Here is a 14,238-nt window from a genome sequence, read left to right as displayed (position 1 = left end):
TTGTGAATGACCAGCAACAAGCCAAAAAGTAGTCAATCATTAAAATCAAGATTAATTGTAATTTGTTAAAAATCATTGACTGACTCTTATTTTGAAGATTTTCCTCCTACCCAGAGGGTGGGGTGGGGGGTGGGGGGTATCTATAGAACAGAAAAAGTGACTGGGCTGGGTGTGGCTCAAGCTGGTGACTCGCTGCCCCGGAACCAACACTCTCACCTTTTTAGGTCAAGTAAGGGCAGACTCACAGCTCTAATACTCACAAATACTAATTGATCCTAGCTCACAAACTGAATCCAAAGTCTATCATCTGTGAACATAAAGAATTCTTAAAACGCTTGTAAATAAACACAAACTCGCACTGGCTCACAAAATGAATCCAAAGTCTATTACCTCTAAACTCGCACGGCTCTTAACACTTGTGCGCAAATGCTAGCCTTAAAAAGTAAGACACAATACACACGGCCCAGTAATGGTTTAATCCTTTTTTGTTTTTAAGATTTGAAGCTGCTCCCTCTGCCTTCTCAAATTCTGACATTGTTTCTGCCCTCCCCCCTCACCAAGCCGCTTCCTACCTCCACCGCCATTTCTGCCCCCCCTTTCAGCGTCATGCTGTGACCCCCTTGTGCACGTCTGTCCTTGAGGACTCTGCGTGCCCTGGTCATGCTCACCCTCTAACTCCCGCGTATACCGGTACAGGATTGCAAGTTTCAGCTCCCGCAGGGCTGCACCACTTCGGTAGTCTTCTGGATCTTGGTTTCTTTCCTTCATCACTGGACGCAGCTGTCCCGCTGAGATCTCCCCGACACGGTATCCAGAGGCCTTACCACCTCTTGTGTTTCCTGCTGGTCATACATCTCCCGAAGCGCCCCAGCATCTCTACGGCTCTTACCACTGTCGTTTCACACTGTTGGCAAAACTCGAGGTCACCAGATATGATTGCCTTCTCCTCGTTAGTGCACATTAGTTCCTTCCATCCCACCCCTTCCCCATCATGTAGTCTACCTTTGTGCACAAAATCCCTGATCCTTTTTTATATTAAAATTTAGCTGCCCCACTCATGAACATTTCTCACTTTGTGCGGGACAGGATGACTCAGGGTTTCAGAACTTTTCACCTCTAGGCCACCAGTTCACATCCCAACTCAGGTGGCCTACGTGGATTGAGACTGTGGTCTTTAACTAGCTCCAGGGCCCATTACACCCACTCTGATTTCCTTACATTGGCTCCCAGTTTTTTTTTTATCGGGTACAATACAAAACAGTTTGCATAACTGTCAAGCATTCTCCTAACAATACTCTGCCTCCACAGCTCCCACGGACTGTCCCCACCCAGGGCAACTTCTAAATATCCGCCATCACATTTAATAAAGCCATAGTAGCACTTTTCCCTCTACCCCTCCCTTAGTCAGCCTTCCCCTCGCCAGTTGGCTCTAGGCCCCACAAGTCTAGCTCTTCATGCTGTGACTCCTTGTTCTACCAAGTTATTTGTATCCAAGTTTCTTCACCCTGTTCATTGTAAGACATAACTTATGTCATCGTTTTGTTTGATGTTGGAATGTAAACCGAAGTGATTAGTAACTCTGTTACCCGAACCTTGGTATATAAAAGTTATAAATAAATAAATAATACATAATATAATACAAAATGAAAGAACTGAATGGTTAAACACATCCATACGATTATACGTTCCGCAAAAAAAACTTAAGATCAAATAAGAAAGGACTTTTAAATGTGCCAACAATAAAATCTGCCAGACTTGGCCAAGTAAGGGAACGTGTAATATCTATTGCAGGAACAAAGGTGTGGAATTCTCTCCCTACTCAACTGAAAGCAGACAAGAAAAAATTCAGAGTTAAAAACTTGGCTCTTTAAATGTGCGTATACAGAGCAAGAGCACTAGTTACACATTGGCTTATCTATAAATGTGCCCATATAGAGCATCAGTTAAGCATTGGCTTATCTTTCAGTCTATTTATTAGTTAGAGATAATTTGTGCTCAGTAATAATGTCCTTCATTATTTTTACTCTTTGTTTTATTAAGCTTTATGTAATGTTTATATAGTTTTCATTTTTAATCTTGTAACAGCTAAATTATGTGTTTTCTACACTTTTTACCTTTTTAATGTTTTAGCTGTTAATTCTTTTAATGCATTATCGTATTTCTTTGAAACTGATTGTAAACCGTTGTGAAGGTCTCCGATGTGACGGTACAGGAAAGCAATAAACCTTAGACCTTATAACAGAAGCGTTCACACCACGGCTCCTGTCAAGATTCCTCCAAATCTGTGAATTCGGTTGCACACCTCATCCCTGGCTTATAACAGGGATACAACGACTTGAGGGAGAAAAACGGCAGACCTTCCCTTCCTACACCTGCTGCGATGTCATTTCTGAAAACACGAAACAGCCCTGGCCCCCAGGACTGATCCCTGTGGCACTCCACTGGTCAAGCTGCTCTCCTTACTGGTGCTCGGAACAATGGGCAGGAAACCAGGATTCAAACCCCCACTTCTCGTGAATCTGGGCAAGACCCTTTCCTTCCTGTTCCTTCAGGTTAGGGGGGTGGGGGGCCAATGTAATTAACCGTGCTGACCCTAGTGTGGATTTTACCCACCTTCTAGCAGGGACTTTTCCACGCTAAAATAAACATCAGTACATAATGGGGTTTTTTAGTGTGGAAAACCAGTGCTGGGATTAGCACATCTACATGCAACCTGCGGGGTAATGAGGTTAACACCTATTACCCTGCAATACAAGGAGGCGCGCTAAAATTGGGACTGCTTTGCGCCCCCATCTCTTTACTGCAGAGAATTAAAACCACTTTTTTTAAAAGAGCAGGTAAGAAATTCCAACAACTAAATGAATGACCTCCCAGACCAGAGCAGGAGTTAAACTTCCCCTAGCACTCGAGCTTGTTCTGGGGCAGAAGTGCAGCAGAGGTAACGGCCCGGCCACAGATTTGTTTCCCGTTCCCTAGTGTCCTGCTCCTGGCTCCAGCCTTGGCTCCGGATCCCTTGGACCCATTCGGCAGAACCAGAATCTGGTGGCTGCCATTCTTTGCGGGGACAGCGGGGTCATCAGTGCAGGGAGGCAAGGGGGAGCTCCTGACCTGGGTGTCGACAGATCCAGGGCCACTGTTTGGCATCCCAAGCCAGTAATGCACGTCCTACTGATTTATGCTTTGGTGGAGTAGTGCTGGCATTGCCAGCAGCCATCTCACACCCGCGTGCTATGGGAAATATCTAAAATGATGGGTTTCTTGCTACTGCTTTATACTGGGAGGAGGCTGAGGCAGAGGCGAGGGAGAAGGGACTTCCCGTAGTGCCATACGTGAATAAAGAACGCAAGCTAGCAATCCCTCCAGTTTGCATGTAACAGCCCAGCACCACAGGCTTCCCTTTCCAGCTACTCCCAGTGCTGCCAAGCTAACCCTTCTCTGCTCTTTGCCTCTCGCTGCCGGACTTATAAACATATCCCCAGTTCTGGCCCGCGGTGCTGTCATGTCGCCCGAGTGCAGGCTGAAGCCCTGGGGCTCACCCGATCGCCTGGGGAACATGGGCAGATGCCGGAACATATATCGAAAAAGCCTCGGTAGGAAGGACCTCACTGGGACCCTGTCTGCAGTTTTTTTTTTGTCCATTTTTTATTCGTTTGCTCAGGGTTACAGGTGGACTTGGACAGCATTATCGATCATGGCCAATAAGGCAATAAAGTTAGAGGTGATCTGTTTTAGATCGGTTTTGATCTAGCACCACCTGGCGGAGGCACCAGATCAATGCACAGAACTTAGTTCAGGGAACCAAGAGAAAAGAACCAGTACAATGTGCCCATAAATTAAAAAAAAAAAACGGAAACAGTGCACAGGGATAAACCATTAAATATTGTTGTGAAGAACCAAATCCACAGGGGTAGGGTGTACACAGAGCGTGCCAATCAGTGCCCACTGGCTGGCGAAGGCATCCACGGAGCTGGGGATGCACCACCGTCCGGAACAGGACCCCCACAGTCCAAGGGTGTCGATCTGTGCTTTACTGTCGATGAGCCTCCAGCAGCAAATGCTCCTTCCGAGCTTGGGATCTGTGGGTGCCACCCCAGCCGGAGCAGAGACGAGCCAGTTTTCTGGCACAGATCTGCAGTGCAGAAGCGTGCACTCTTCCCAGTTACCATGCTTTCTGTATTCACGGGACGTTACTTGCCGCATCCTACGGTACCACGGCTTTCCGCTGCATAAGTAAAATAAATCCCACGCTAAAATGTAGTTCCAGTTTTAGTGCGGGTTTTACTACTTTGTCCCCCTAGGTTGTAAGCTCTTTGGCTAAGGGACTTCCTGCACCTGAATTGCTGGACTCTGCCTTGAACTTACTCTGGAAAGGTGAAATAGAAATTCATCACATTAAGTTACCCATCACTCAAGTGACTTCTAACTGAATTCACCTCAGACTTTCCTGCTTATTAATGAGTCTCTATGGGACGGTAGGAAAGGCTTAGCTACCGGTATATATATTGCACACTGTTGGTATATAAAATATGCATAGCATGCTCTAGAATATTTTACAATATAATTGCAAGTAGTCAGTACTATCTTTCTGGATTAAAAAAAAAAACGGTGCCGGGACTCACATGCAGGAGACAGGGGTTTTTTGGGGTTTTTTTGAGGGACCAGATGGCAAATCAAGCAGCTGGAGGGAAAAGGTACCGGCACTCGGCACCAGCAAGGGCTCCTGAACAAAAAAAGCCCTACAAGTAGTTTATTTTTGTGAAGTATAAGCTTAAATGTGTTATAGAATGTCATGACTTGGGCTCTATGAAACAATAGGGTAACTACAGAGCAAACCTTGCTTGGCCCGACTCCATTGTATGCTATCTTTTGGTTGCGATCAGAGCCGGTTCAGAACTGGGCGCAGGTGTCCCCATGCTTACACTGTACGGTCTCGGTTTGAAAACGCTGGAAATCTTCTCTATGTGGGGCCTAAATCCTTTTTCAGAGCTAACCCCATAAGGATTCTTGCGAGAGTTCCCTGCAGGAGTGGATCAAGATGTTTTTTTGCCGCCAAAGGACTCTATGGTCTGGGGCAATTATGGACCAATGGCAGGGTGGCCCCATTCTTCGATTTACAGAGCTCCTTTGGGCTCCCCAATAATGATTTTTTGGAGTGTGCACAATTAAGGCGCCATATAAAAGTAAAATCTTTGCGTTGAAGGGTCTGTAACTCATGGGCCTGGAGGAGGCAAGGTAGAACCTGGAATAGGTATCCAATTTTAGGTAATAAATTCATTTTAATTGCTGAGATTCTGCCAAACCACGGCAGATTAAGTCTTCTCCATGTGTCCAGATGTTTAGTTAAGGACTGAATCAATGGGCCATAATTATGCTGAATCAGATCCTTAAAATCTAGGCTTAAGTTCACCCCAAATACCTTATAGAGCCTGCTGTCCAGCAGAAAGGGCCTTTCCCTTTTAAAACGAATTGCAGCTCCTGGGAGACATTTATGGGCAGAATCTCAGATTTGTCATAATTTACCCAGAACGGACCCTATCAAAGGCCTTTTCGGCATCAATGGTCAGGAGCAATGCCAGATCGCCAGAGGTCTTGGAAGCATGGAAGGGCGGTATTCGTTTTAACGCGGAGGAGTCGGGCGGCAGGTTTGACATTGTAGGACTCGTGTGTTGGGATGCGTCGGACGGCGAGGTAAGGGAGCTCCGGCGATGAGGGCACTGTGACTCGGGGGGGGAGAATGTGAGGGAATGTGATGTCATCGTGACATCATCGTGACGTCACCGCCCAGGGCGGCTGGATGCCCTCGCACTGGCACTGCATGGCAGGCACCCTGTCAGTCATGGTGATGGTCATCATCACCAGCATCTCCAGTGCGTCCCCATCAACCTCAATGGGTGGGAGACGGAGATAGAGGCACCTGTTTTGGAGCTCGCATGAGTGAGCCTCTTTCATTAAAGTTAGATTTGACAGAGAGCTATTTGACTCTATAAATTCATGATTTTAGGTTGTTTTTGTTTTTAAATAAAGATGTTAACGTTCGATGGCTCTTCTATTTAAAATTCTCTGTTGTTATTCTCCTCTGCCTCTCTCTCTTTATTACGCTGATGCTGGAACCACGCTGGGATTTGCTTCCTTTTCTTAGAATGTATTTCCTGGTGGACTATGGTTTTGCCCCTCTTTAATATTTGTGGACTTTGGTTGAGTCTTAGATAGGATATAATTTTGTTTATAGTGGTTTATAGTTTTTGGTATTCTCATCTCAAGTATGTTACTTGATTTTTGTTTTTGTTAAAACAAATAAATAATTTAAAAAATGCACCATCGATTCTTATAAGAGCATAAGATGTGGGCCATTTTGAAGAAGAGAAAGCTGTACTTTCTGACTATCTAAGGAGCTGTAATCGTACTAATTCAGAGTTTTCAGTAAATCTGCAAAAAAATGTAATTGCCCTTCATTCTTTTGAGGCTGACTTTGCTCCTCTGAGGAATCCTCCCTGTTGATTACTCACAGCATCTGTCAAGCATCATAAAATGTTTTTCGGGTTTTCAGATTACTTTACAGGAAATGCTGCAGAATGCCCTTCTGTTGTCGCTGATTTCTGCCCATTGTATTTTTTTTTTCAATTTACACGCTTAACTTTGAAAATCACCAGCGTCGCTTTCAAAATTGTGTGCTTCAGTTCTGTAGCTATGGAACAAAGGGGTGCGTATGTTGACCATAGCCTATGTCAGAAGCATCACGATAGCGTCTGTTCCTACATAAAAGTCCACATATGCGCCTTATGCTTCCCATGCCGCAGAACATATACACACAACAGCAACGTGTGTACATAAACTGAAAAAAGAGGCATGGAATTCAGCAAAGGCATAATCATGCACATGCACTCCAGTTCTCCAACAGACACTTTCTGACATACTCCAGCACATCTACTGAGATATCCTCTATTTCACACACACAACAGCTTCTGCCACCAACACATACAAACAGCATCTAACATAGACATACACACAAACAGCATCTCTTGCCAACATATACAAATGTATATAAGTTCTCTCTTAAATACACAAACAGCCTCCCTCTCACTCACACACAAAACCGTTTTGGAACTTTGTGCCAAATGCAAAGAAAGTCTCTGGAAATTGAGTGAACTCTGGGGAGTGCAACTGACCGGTCTTTTTAAAATAAGAGAGACGGTTTAGCGTCAAAATGCGCTTATCCAGTCAGGTGTTAAGAGCGCATTGGCGCTGTGCAATCAGAGCGAGGCTGGCGGCCTGCGGAGATTTGGCAGAGGAGCTCAGCGGCAGCTTGGGAAACGGCCCCTGGGAGCGCCCCCTGGCTGCGCCCCTGCAAGGAGGCGCTCGGAAAACACAAATGAGCCGATGCAATACAGCGCACTGGTTAACTCGCGGTTGGACGCACATCCACAACCCCTTATACAATAAGGGGATTAGCGTGTCTAACTCCCTGCGTAGCTAATAGCGCTCATCACGGGTACATCCATGTTGATTAGGCTATTAGCTATTTCCCCCGATGCAAAAAAAAAAAAAAGTGCACCTGACATGCACATTTTTACCCTAAAAAATTAATGCCACTTTAGGAATGTCAGTTTAGGAAAAGGGACTTTCAATTAACGAGCATCCATCTTCCTAACCTGCTGCTGTGTACAGGTCAGATGCTGGTAAAATTGAGCGTCCCTTTTCCTAACCCGCTGACAGCCACCTCTCCCGGGTGCCCGCTGCCGAGGAGGCACTAGGGACGCACAATTTCCCCCGGCGCCGACTTTTTACCACGGAAGCCCATTGCCATATTGCATCCGGCGCCCAGAGAGGTTGATCGGCGCTCGTTAGGAAAGCGGGCAGTCAATCACGAGCGCACGTTTTCTGCGCGACGATATTGCATCTGCCCCAAAATACACAGAAGCGACTTAGGCGTGAGCACTAGCGAGGCTAAGTGCACGTTAGCTGGAAAAGTGGGGAGTCTTTCGTTCCTCAGCTGGGGCCTGCCGGAAGTTTCGGGGCAAAGCCTGACTACATTTCACAGACCCGGTCAAGGCTACAGGGCTGAGAGCAGCACAGTATTAACCTTCACCTGCTTGCGTCAGGCTCCTGCCTAGCTGCATTTTCTCCTTTCATTCTCCGCATTTGCCGACTCCCAGCGTTTATCTTCCAATGCAGTGGGGTTACCTTTACCTAGGTCCCATTCACTTTAGATCTGACGGGCATTCTTCCTATTAGGTTAGTATTTAGGACCAATTTATTTAGTGTTAGTGTTTAGGATCAATTTCAGACCTTACCTTAACATGATAAACAATATTATTGCAAAACTCCATTAACTAGTAAATTCCACAAATCTGTAAATTTGTTCTTGCTGTTAATCTCCTATCGACTCTTCACTGATCCCAGTTGTGTATTTCCCTGTTTTATTGTAACTGCAATGTTTTTCGTTCCACACCTGTCCCATCAAATCTCAGATTGGAGCCATGCCTTTTAACGATCAGAAAAAGACTTAAAACCTGGCTCTTTCACCAAGCCTTCCCCGATCCACCAGACAATCACTAGTTGTCCTTCACTCTAACCCGGTCTGGCATTTATACTCAGGAACAATGGACTCTGACACTTCCAGGTTAAAGCACCTTTTAAGCTTTTAACCCGTACGCTCTATGGTAACACTTTGGGGTAGATTTTCAGAGCCCTGCTCGCCTAAATCCGCCCAAAACCGGGCGGATTTAGGCGAGCAGGGCCCTGCGCGCCGGGAAGCCTATTTTACATAGGCCTCCCGGCGCGCGCAGAGCCCCGGGACTCGCGTAAGTCCCGGGGTTCTCGGAGGGGGGGCGTGTCGGGGGGCGGGCCCGGTCGGCGCGGCGTTCCGGGGGCGTGTCGGCAGCGCTTTGGGGGCGGGTACGGGGCGTGGCTACGGCCCGGGGGCGTGGCCGCGCCCTCCGTACCCGCCCCCAGGTCGCGGCCCGGCGCGCAGCAGGCCCGCTGGCGCGCGGGGATTTACGTCTCCCTCCGGGAGGCGTAAATCCCCCGACAAAGGTAAGGGGGGGGTGTAGACAGGGCCGGGCGGGTGGGTTAGGTAGGGGAAGGGAGGGGAAGGTGAGGGGAGGGCAAAGGAAAGTTCCCTCCAAGGCCGCTCCGATTTCGGAGCGGCCTTGGAGGGAACGGGGGGAGGCAGCGCGGCTCGGCGCGCGCAGGCTATACAAAATCGATAGCCTTGCGCGCGCCGATCCAGGATTTTAGTGGATACGCGCGGCTCCGCGCGTATCTACTAAAATCCAGCGTACTTTTGCTTGAGTCTGATGCGCAAGCAAAAGTAGGCTGATCGCGCTTCTTTTAAAATCTACCCCTTTATATTTATTTCCTGCCTTAGCTTCTTTCCAGCTTGTTGCAAGCTTCCAAGTTCTCTTTCCCTGTTGATTGTAACTTTGACCTATTCCTACCTATTGTTATCTTTCGTTTACTTGAATTGTTACTCCAGTTATACCCTTGTTAAATGTAAACCGATCCGATATGGTTATTTACTATGAAGGTCGGTATAAAAAACTGTTAAATAAATAAAATAAATAATATTCTTATTGTATTTTACACCCCCTTTGTTAATTGTAAACCGGCATTGATGTGATACTTTTCGCGAATGCCGGTATAGAAAAAAAACACCAAATAAATACATTTAGAGATGTTAAAAGCTCAGTAATGATAAAACATGTGAAGAAGGGAGAAGTGGTTACCTCTGCAACAGAGCCACCATGAGGGGGAAAAGTGTTTAGTGATATTTAGAAAAGTGTAAGCTCAGCACACAGGGATCTCCCGTGCGAGCTGCTCACAGCCCCATTCGCACAGGGCGGACTGTATCTTAGTGATTAACCCGCCCAGAAACAATAAACCATTCTCTGAATACTAAAAGTGGGGCTGAGCTCTGCCTTCTCAGGCTGGACTGTCCCGGCGCCCTGGCTGTGGCTGCGGACAGTGCATCCAGTTCAGGGTGGAGCCAGTTTCCCTGGGAGACCGCGAAACACAAGGCTGCTGCCCGGACCCTGGGAAACCTCCCTGTGTGGCCCTGCAAACCCTGCGACACAGGGAAGGCGAGGGCCAGGTCCCCCGCCAGTGCCTCGGGTGCCAAGTTAGACTGTGAACCCTCCGGGGGCTGGGAAATGCCTCCGGTACCTGCCTGGAAAAAGCGGACTAGAGATAGATTTAAGGAGGGAGCTGCCCCCTACAGCTCTCACCCTCGGTGCTGCTCATGGAGCAGCCTTGCAACAAAATCACTGGATGGGGCTTGGGAAGACGGGGGCTTGCATTGCGTCTTCCTCACTAAAGGGCACGAAATAATTGTAAGAGTGTCAGCCTCCTGCCATGGGATAAAGGGCACGACCCTTCCAAGTGTTGGGCTTATTGCACTAGAAATACGCCAGGGCGCCTCCGTGTCCCCTCTCCCTGATCTGGGAAACTGCAGCAGGTGGTCGCCGAGCGCCTCGAGTTACTTGATCGAACACAATCGACCTTTTTTTTTAAGCTGAACTTTTGGCTTCGCACGGTGCAGGGTGAAACTGCAGACAAGGGGTTCCCGCGTCGCGTGCGCGCACTTACCCTGGGATGTAATGGGGGTCTGGCGACACTAACTTGGGGGCGAACTCGGCGGTCATGGTTTTCTGCGCGCGCTGGGCGGCTTCCCCTCCGAGGTGAGAGAGAGAGAGAGAGGGCAGCGCGAGCTCCCCGCGGCCTCCGTCTCCCGGGGCAGCAGGGGGAGGAGTCGCCGACTTCTGAGAAAAAGCAAACAAACGGGCGCGTGGGCAAGCGGAGCAGGGGCGGGGGGGGGAGGAGGGCTCGGCAGCTCCACGGACCTAGCAAGAGCCCATTCTGCAAAGCCGTTCAGCCGGGTAACCTCATCTGTCTGCAAAAGCCGCCTGCCCTCCGTGCAGCTCAAGGAATAGGCCCGTGCATAGATTACATTTTCAAAGCAAACCTGGGAAAAGGCGGGCGCATCCTGCGACGAGTGCCAGACGGGCGCACGTTCCCCTTGAGAACTGGCGCAGAGCCCGTGCTAAGAAGGACTTTGTCCCAGTGAGGCCACTTACGGGCCGATGCAGTAAAGTGCGCTCAGGCCGAGCGCACCGTTAGCCCCCGTTTGGACGCGCGTTTTCGATGCGCTATTTTTACCCCTTATACACGGGCCGATGCAGTAAAGTGCGCTCAGGCTGAGCGCACTGTTAGCCCCTGTTTGGCTGTGCGTTTTCCACTCGCTATTTTTACCCCTTATACACAGCCCGATCCAGTAAAGTCCGTGGGAGAGCGGACTAACGCCCGCTCTCCCGGCGCACGCACCGGCCCCTCGCCGGTGCGCGCGATCCAGTATTTAAATTAGGCGACGCGGTGCAAACGAGGAAAAGGAGGCACTAGGGACACTAGCGCGTCCCTAGCTCCTCCTTTTGGCCTGGAGCGGCGGCTGTCAGCGGGTTTGACAGCCGACGCTCAATTTTGCCGGCGCCGGTTCTCGAGCCCGCTGACAGCCAAGGGCTCGGAAACCGGATGCCGGCAAAATTGAGCGTCCGGTTTTCGGCCCGACAGCCACGGGCCGAATTCAAAAATTTTTTTTTTTTTTTTTACTTTTTTATACTTTTGGGGACCTCCGACTTAATATCGCTATGATATTAAGTCGGAGGGTGCACAGAAAAGCAGTTTTTACTGCTTTTCTGTGCACTTCCCTGGCGCCGGAAGAAATTAGCGCCGACCTTTGGGCGGCGCTAATTTCTTAGAGTAAAATGTGCGGCTTGGCTGCACATTTTACTTGCTGGATCGCTCGGGAATACCTAATAGGGCCATCAACATGCATTTGCATGTTGAGGGCGCTATTAGGTGCCGCGGGTGGGCCGCGTGTTTTCCTCCCCTTACTGAATAAGGGGTAAGGGAAAACACGCGTCCAGAGCAGGGTGACAGTGTGCTCCGACGGAGCACACTTTACTGGATCGACCTGACAGTAAGGGGTAATAGCGAGTGGAAAACGCGCGGCCAACACCCCCCCCCCCCCACCCGAAACTAATAGCGCCCACAACATGCAAATGCATGTTGTGGGCGCTATTAGTATTTCCCGCGCAATACAGAAAGTAAACTGTGCAGCAAAGCTAATTTCGGCCGGCACCGGGAAAGTGTACAGAAAAGTGTACAGAAAAACAATATTAAGTCGAAGGCCCCAAAAATAAAAATAAAAATAAAATCTGCCTGCGGGCTCTAATTTGCATACCTGGGCTTCCTGAATCGCGCGCCCAGGAGAGTGGCCTGGGCGCGCGTCGGGAACGGCTCTCCCGCGAAGTTTTCTGAATCGGCCCGTTTGAAAACTGTCCCCGTGTGCAGGGCAGAAATTCAGAATTATGCCTCCCTCCCCCCTCCTCATTTAACTTGCTAGTGTTTTCTCTTTCCCTGGCAAAAGCACCTCCCCCCTCTCTTCCCTCCTACCCAGCATCCCCCTCTTTCTCCCCCACCCATTGCTCGGCATCCTCCTCTTTCTCTTCCCCCTCCCCCACTCCTTGCCCTAGGTCCCTCTTTTTCTTCTTCCACCATTGCCCAGTATCCTCCCCTTTCTCTTCCCCCCCCCCCCCACTCCTTGCCCAGCATCCCCCTTTCATTCCCGCCTACTCCTCACCCTACATCCTCCCTCCTTCCCTCCATGTCTTGTCCAGGAGCATCCCTTCTCTCTCTCATTCATTCTTTGCCTAGCAGTTTCCTCCTTCCCCCCCCCCCCCCCCCCAGCAGTCCCCCTCTCTCATCCACCTGCTCAGCAATGGAAGCCCCCCTCTCCCCCCTCTCCCCCATAACCCCTTGCCCATTAGCAGCAGCACCTCGCTCTCTGCCCGCAACTTCGTGCCCAGAAGCAATCCTCTCTCTGTCTCTTCAGTTCAGCCCTGCCCAGAGGTAGCCCCCTCCCCTCTCCCCCTTTCTTTCTCTCTCTTCCCTCCTCCTATCCACCTCGGGCTGCAGGGATGAAACCTAAAATCAGCGCAGGATCTGTGAGCGCTCAGGCCCCCCCATAGACCCCGAGGCAGCACTCGACCCTTCTCCCACACAAGCTGAGTCCACTGCGGTACCCTGAAAACCTGACTGGTGTGGGCTCCCCCACTTCCATAGGAGCCTTCAGCCTTGCACCCTTTCTCCCATTGATTTTCAGGCCCATAGAGCTCCCCCTTCCCCTGCCACCCTGAGATGTTTATATTTAAACTCACTAAACAGAAGAATCCAACAACAGAAGGGTGAAAACAAATAGATATTAAGTGTCCAGGAATCATTCCCAAAAGAGTGGCTGTTTTATAAATCCGTCATGTCCTAGCGGACTGGTCCTGAGTCCAGATGGACTCAGGACCAGTGGGTTAATGCTCCCCTGCCAGCAGATGGAGACGGAGAAAGCTGACGTCACAGTATATATAGTCCTGCAGTGACCCCAGCCTGCCAGTATTCTCCGTCTCCAGCAGATGGTGGACCTGCATTTCCCTAAGGGGATTGCTTTGAGTTTTTTTTGGAAGCAGAAATTTTAAATTCTAAATTCAGGAAAAGAAAGCCCCGCTCTCCTGCGGTGATACCTAAAGGTCCCTCCCCCAGTTGAGAATCCCCGAGGGCGGTGTCTGTGGTCCCTCAGAGATGTGCCTTGGTCCGGTAGCTGGGTTTTCATAGCATGGATTTAGCTGCTAGTTCAGCTGAAAGGCAGCAGGTGCAGGAGGCCGAGCGCGACGGTGATAGCAGATGCCCTCTTTCCCTCCCCCGCAAGCCAGAGACGCTCTCTATACTCAGCTGGTAAGCGCTGAGCTCAGGTAAGATTTAAAAAAAAAAAAAAGAAAGTTTTTCTTGAATCAGAGACAGAGGTTGTTTCGGGACTTCCTCCAAACTCCGTTCTCGGCACGCCGTGCCGACGTTTGTTCCCGCTCCCGCTGGGAATGGGGAACTGGGCAGCCTGGCGGGTTGAGTGGTGGGGCTAGGCCCTGCACTTAGGCTTTTTTCTTGCACGCCGCATGGTAGGCTGTGGCGGCCATTTTCGCATGCTCTTGTGCATGTTCTGCCGCCTTCTAAGGCCGTGAGTGTGCACTTTGTGCCTTCAGTTTTTGGGCGCGCTTTTTACACGCACAAACCTTTTTTATGCGCTTAACTTGGCACACAGGTTGTACGTGTGCCTTACCGCCCTTTCTTCTAGGTGCTTAGGGGTGGATTTTCAGAGCCCTGCTCGCCTAAATCCGCCCAAAACTGGGCGGATTTAGGCAA

The 14,238-nt window shown here is 49.5% G+C and overlaps 1 protein-coding gene across 1 annotated transcript in view; it reads right to left on the bottom strand.

The window, feature by feature from the left end:
• The window catches only part of FAM166B (family with sequence similarity 166 member B), a 30,664-nt gene extending 19,927 nt beyond the window's left edge, over positions 1-10,737 (bottom strand). Inside the window, exon 1 of the mRNA XM_029581836.1 lies at positions 10,585-10,737. Coding sequence (XP_029437696.1) covers positions 10,585-10,640 — 56 coding nt within the window. The 5' untranslated portion in view covers positions 10,641-10,737. The remainder of the gene's footprint in view (positions 1-10,584) is intronic.
• Positions 10,738-14,238: the final 3,501 nt, after the last annotated feature.

Source organism: Rhinatrema bivittatum, chromosome 1 (genome assembly GCF_901001135.1).
Source record: "Rhinatrema bivittatum chromosome 1, aRhiBiv1.1, whole genome shotgun sequence".
NCBI lineage: Eukaryota > Metazoa > Chordata > Amphibia > Gymnophiona > Rhinatrematidae > Rhinatrema > Rhinatrema bivittatum.
Note: the sequence above shows the minus strand (reverse complement) of the source record. Positions and strands in the feature narration are given on the sequence as shown.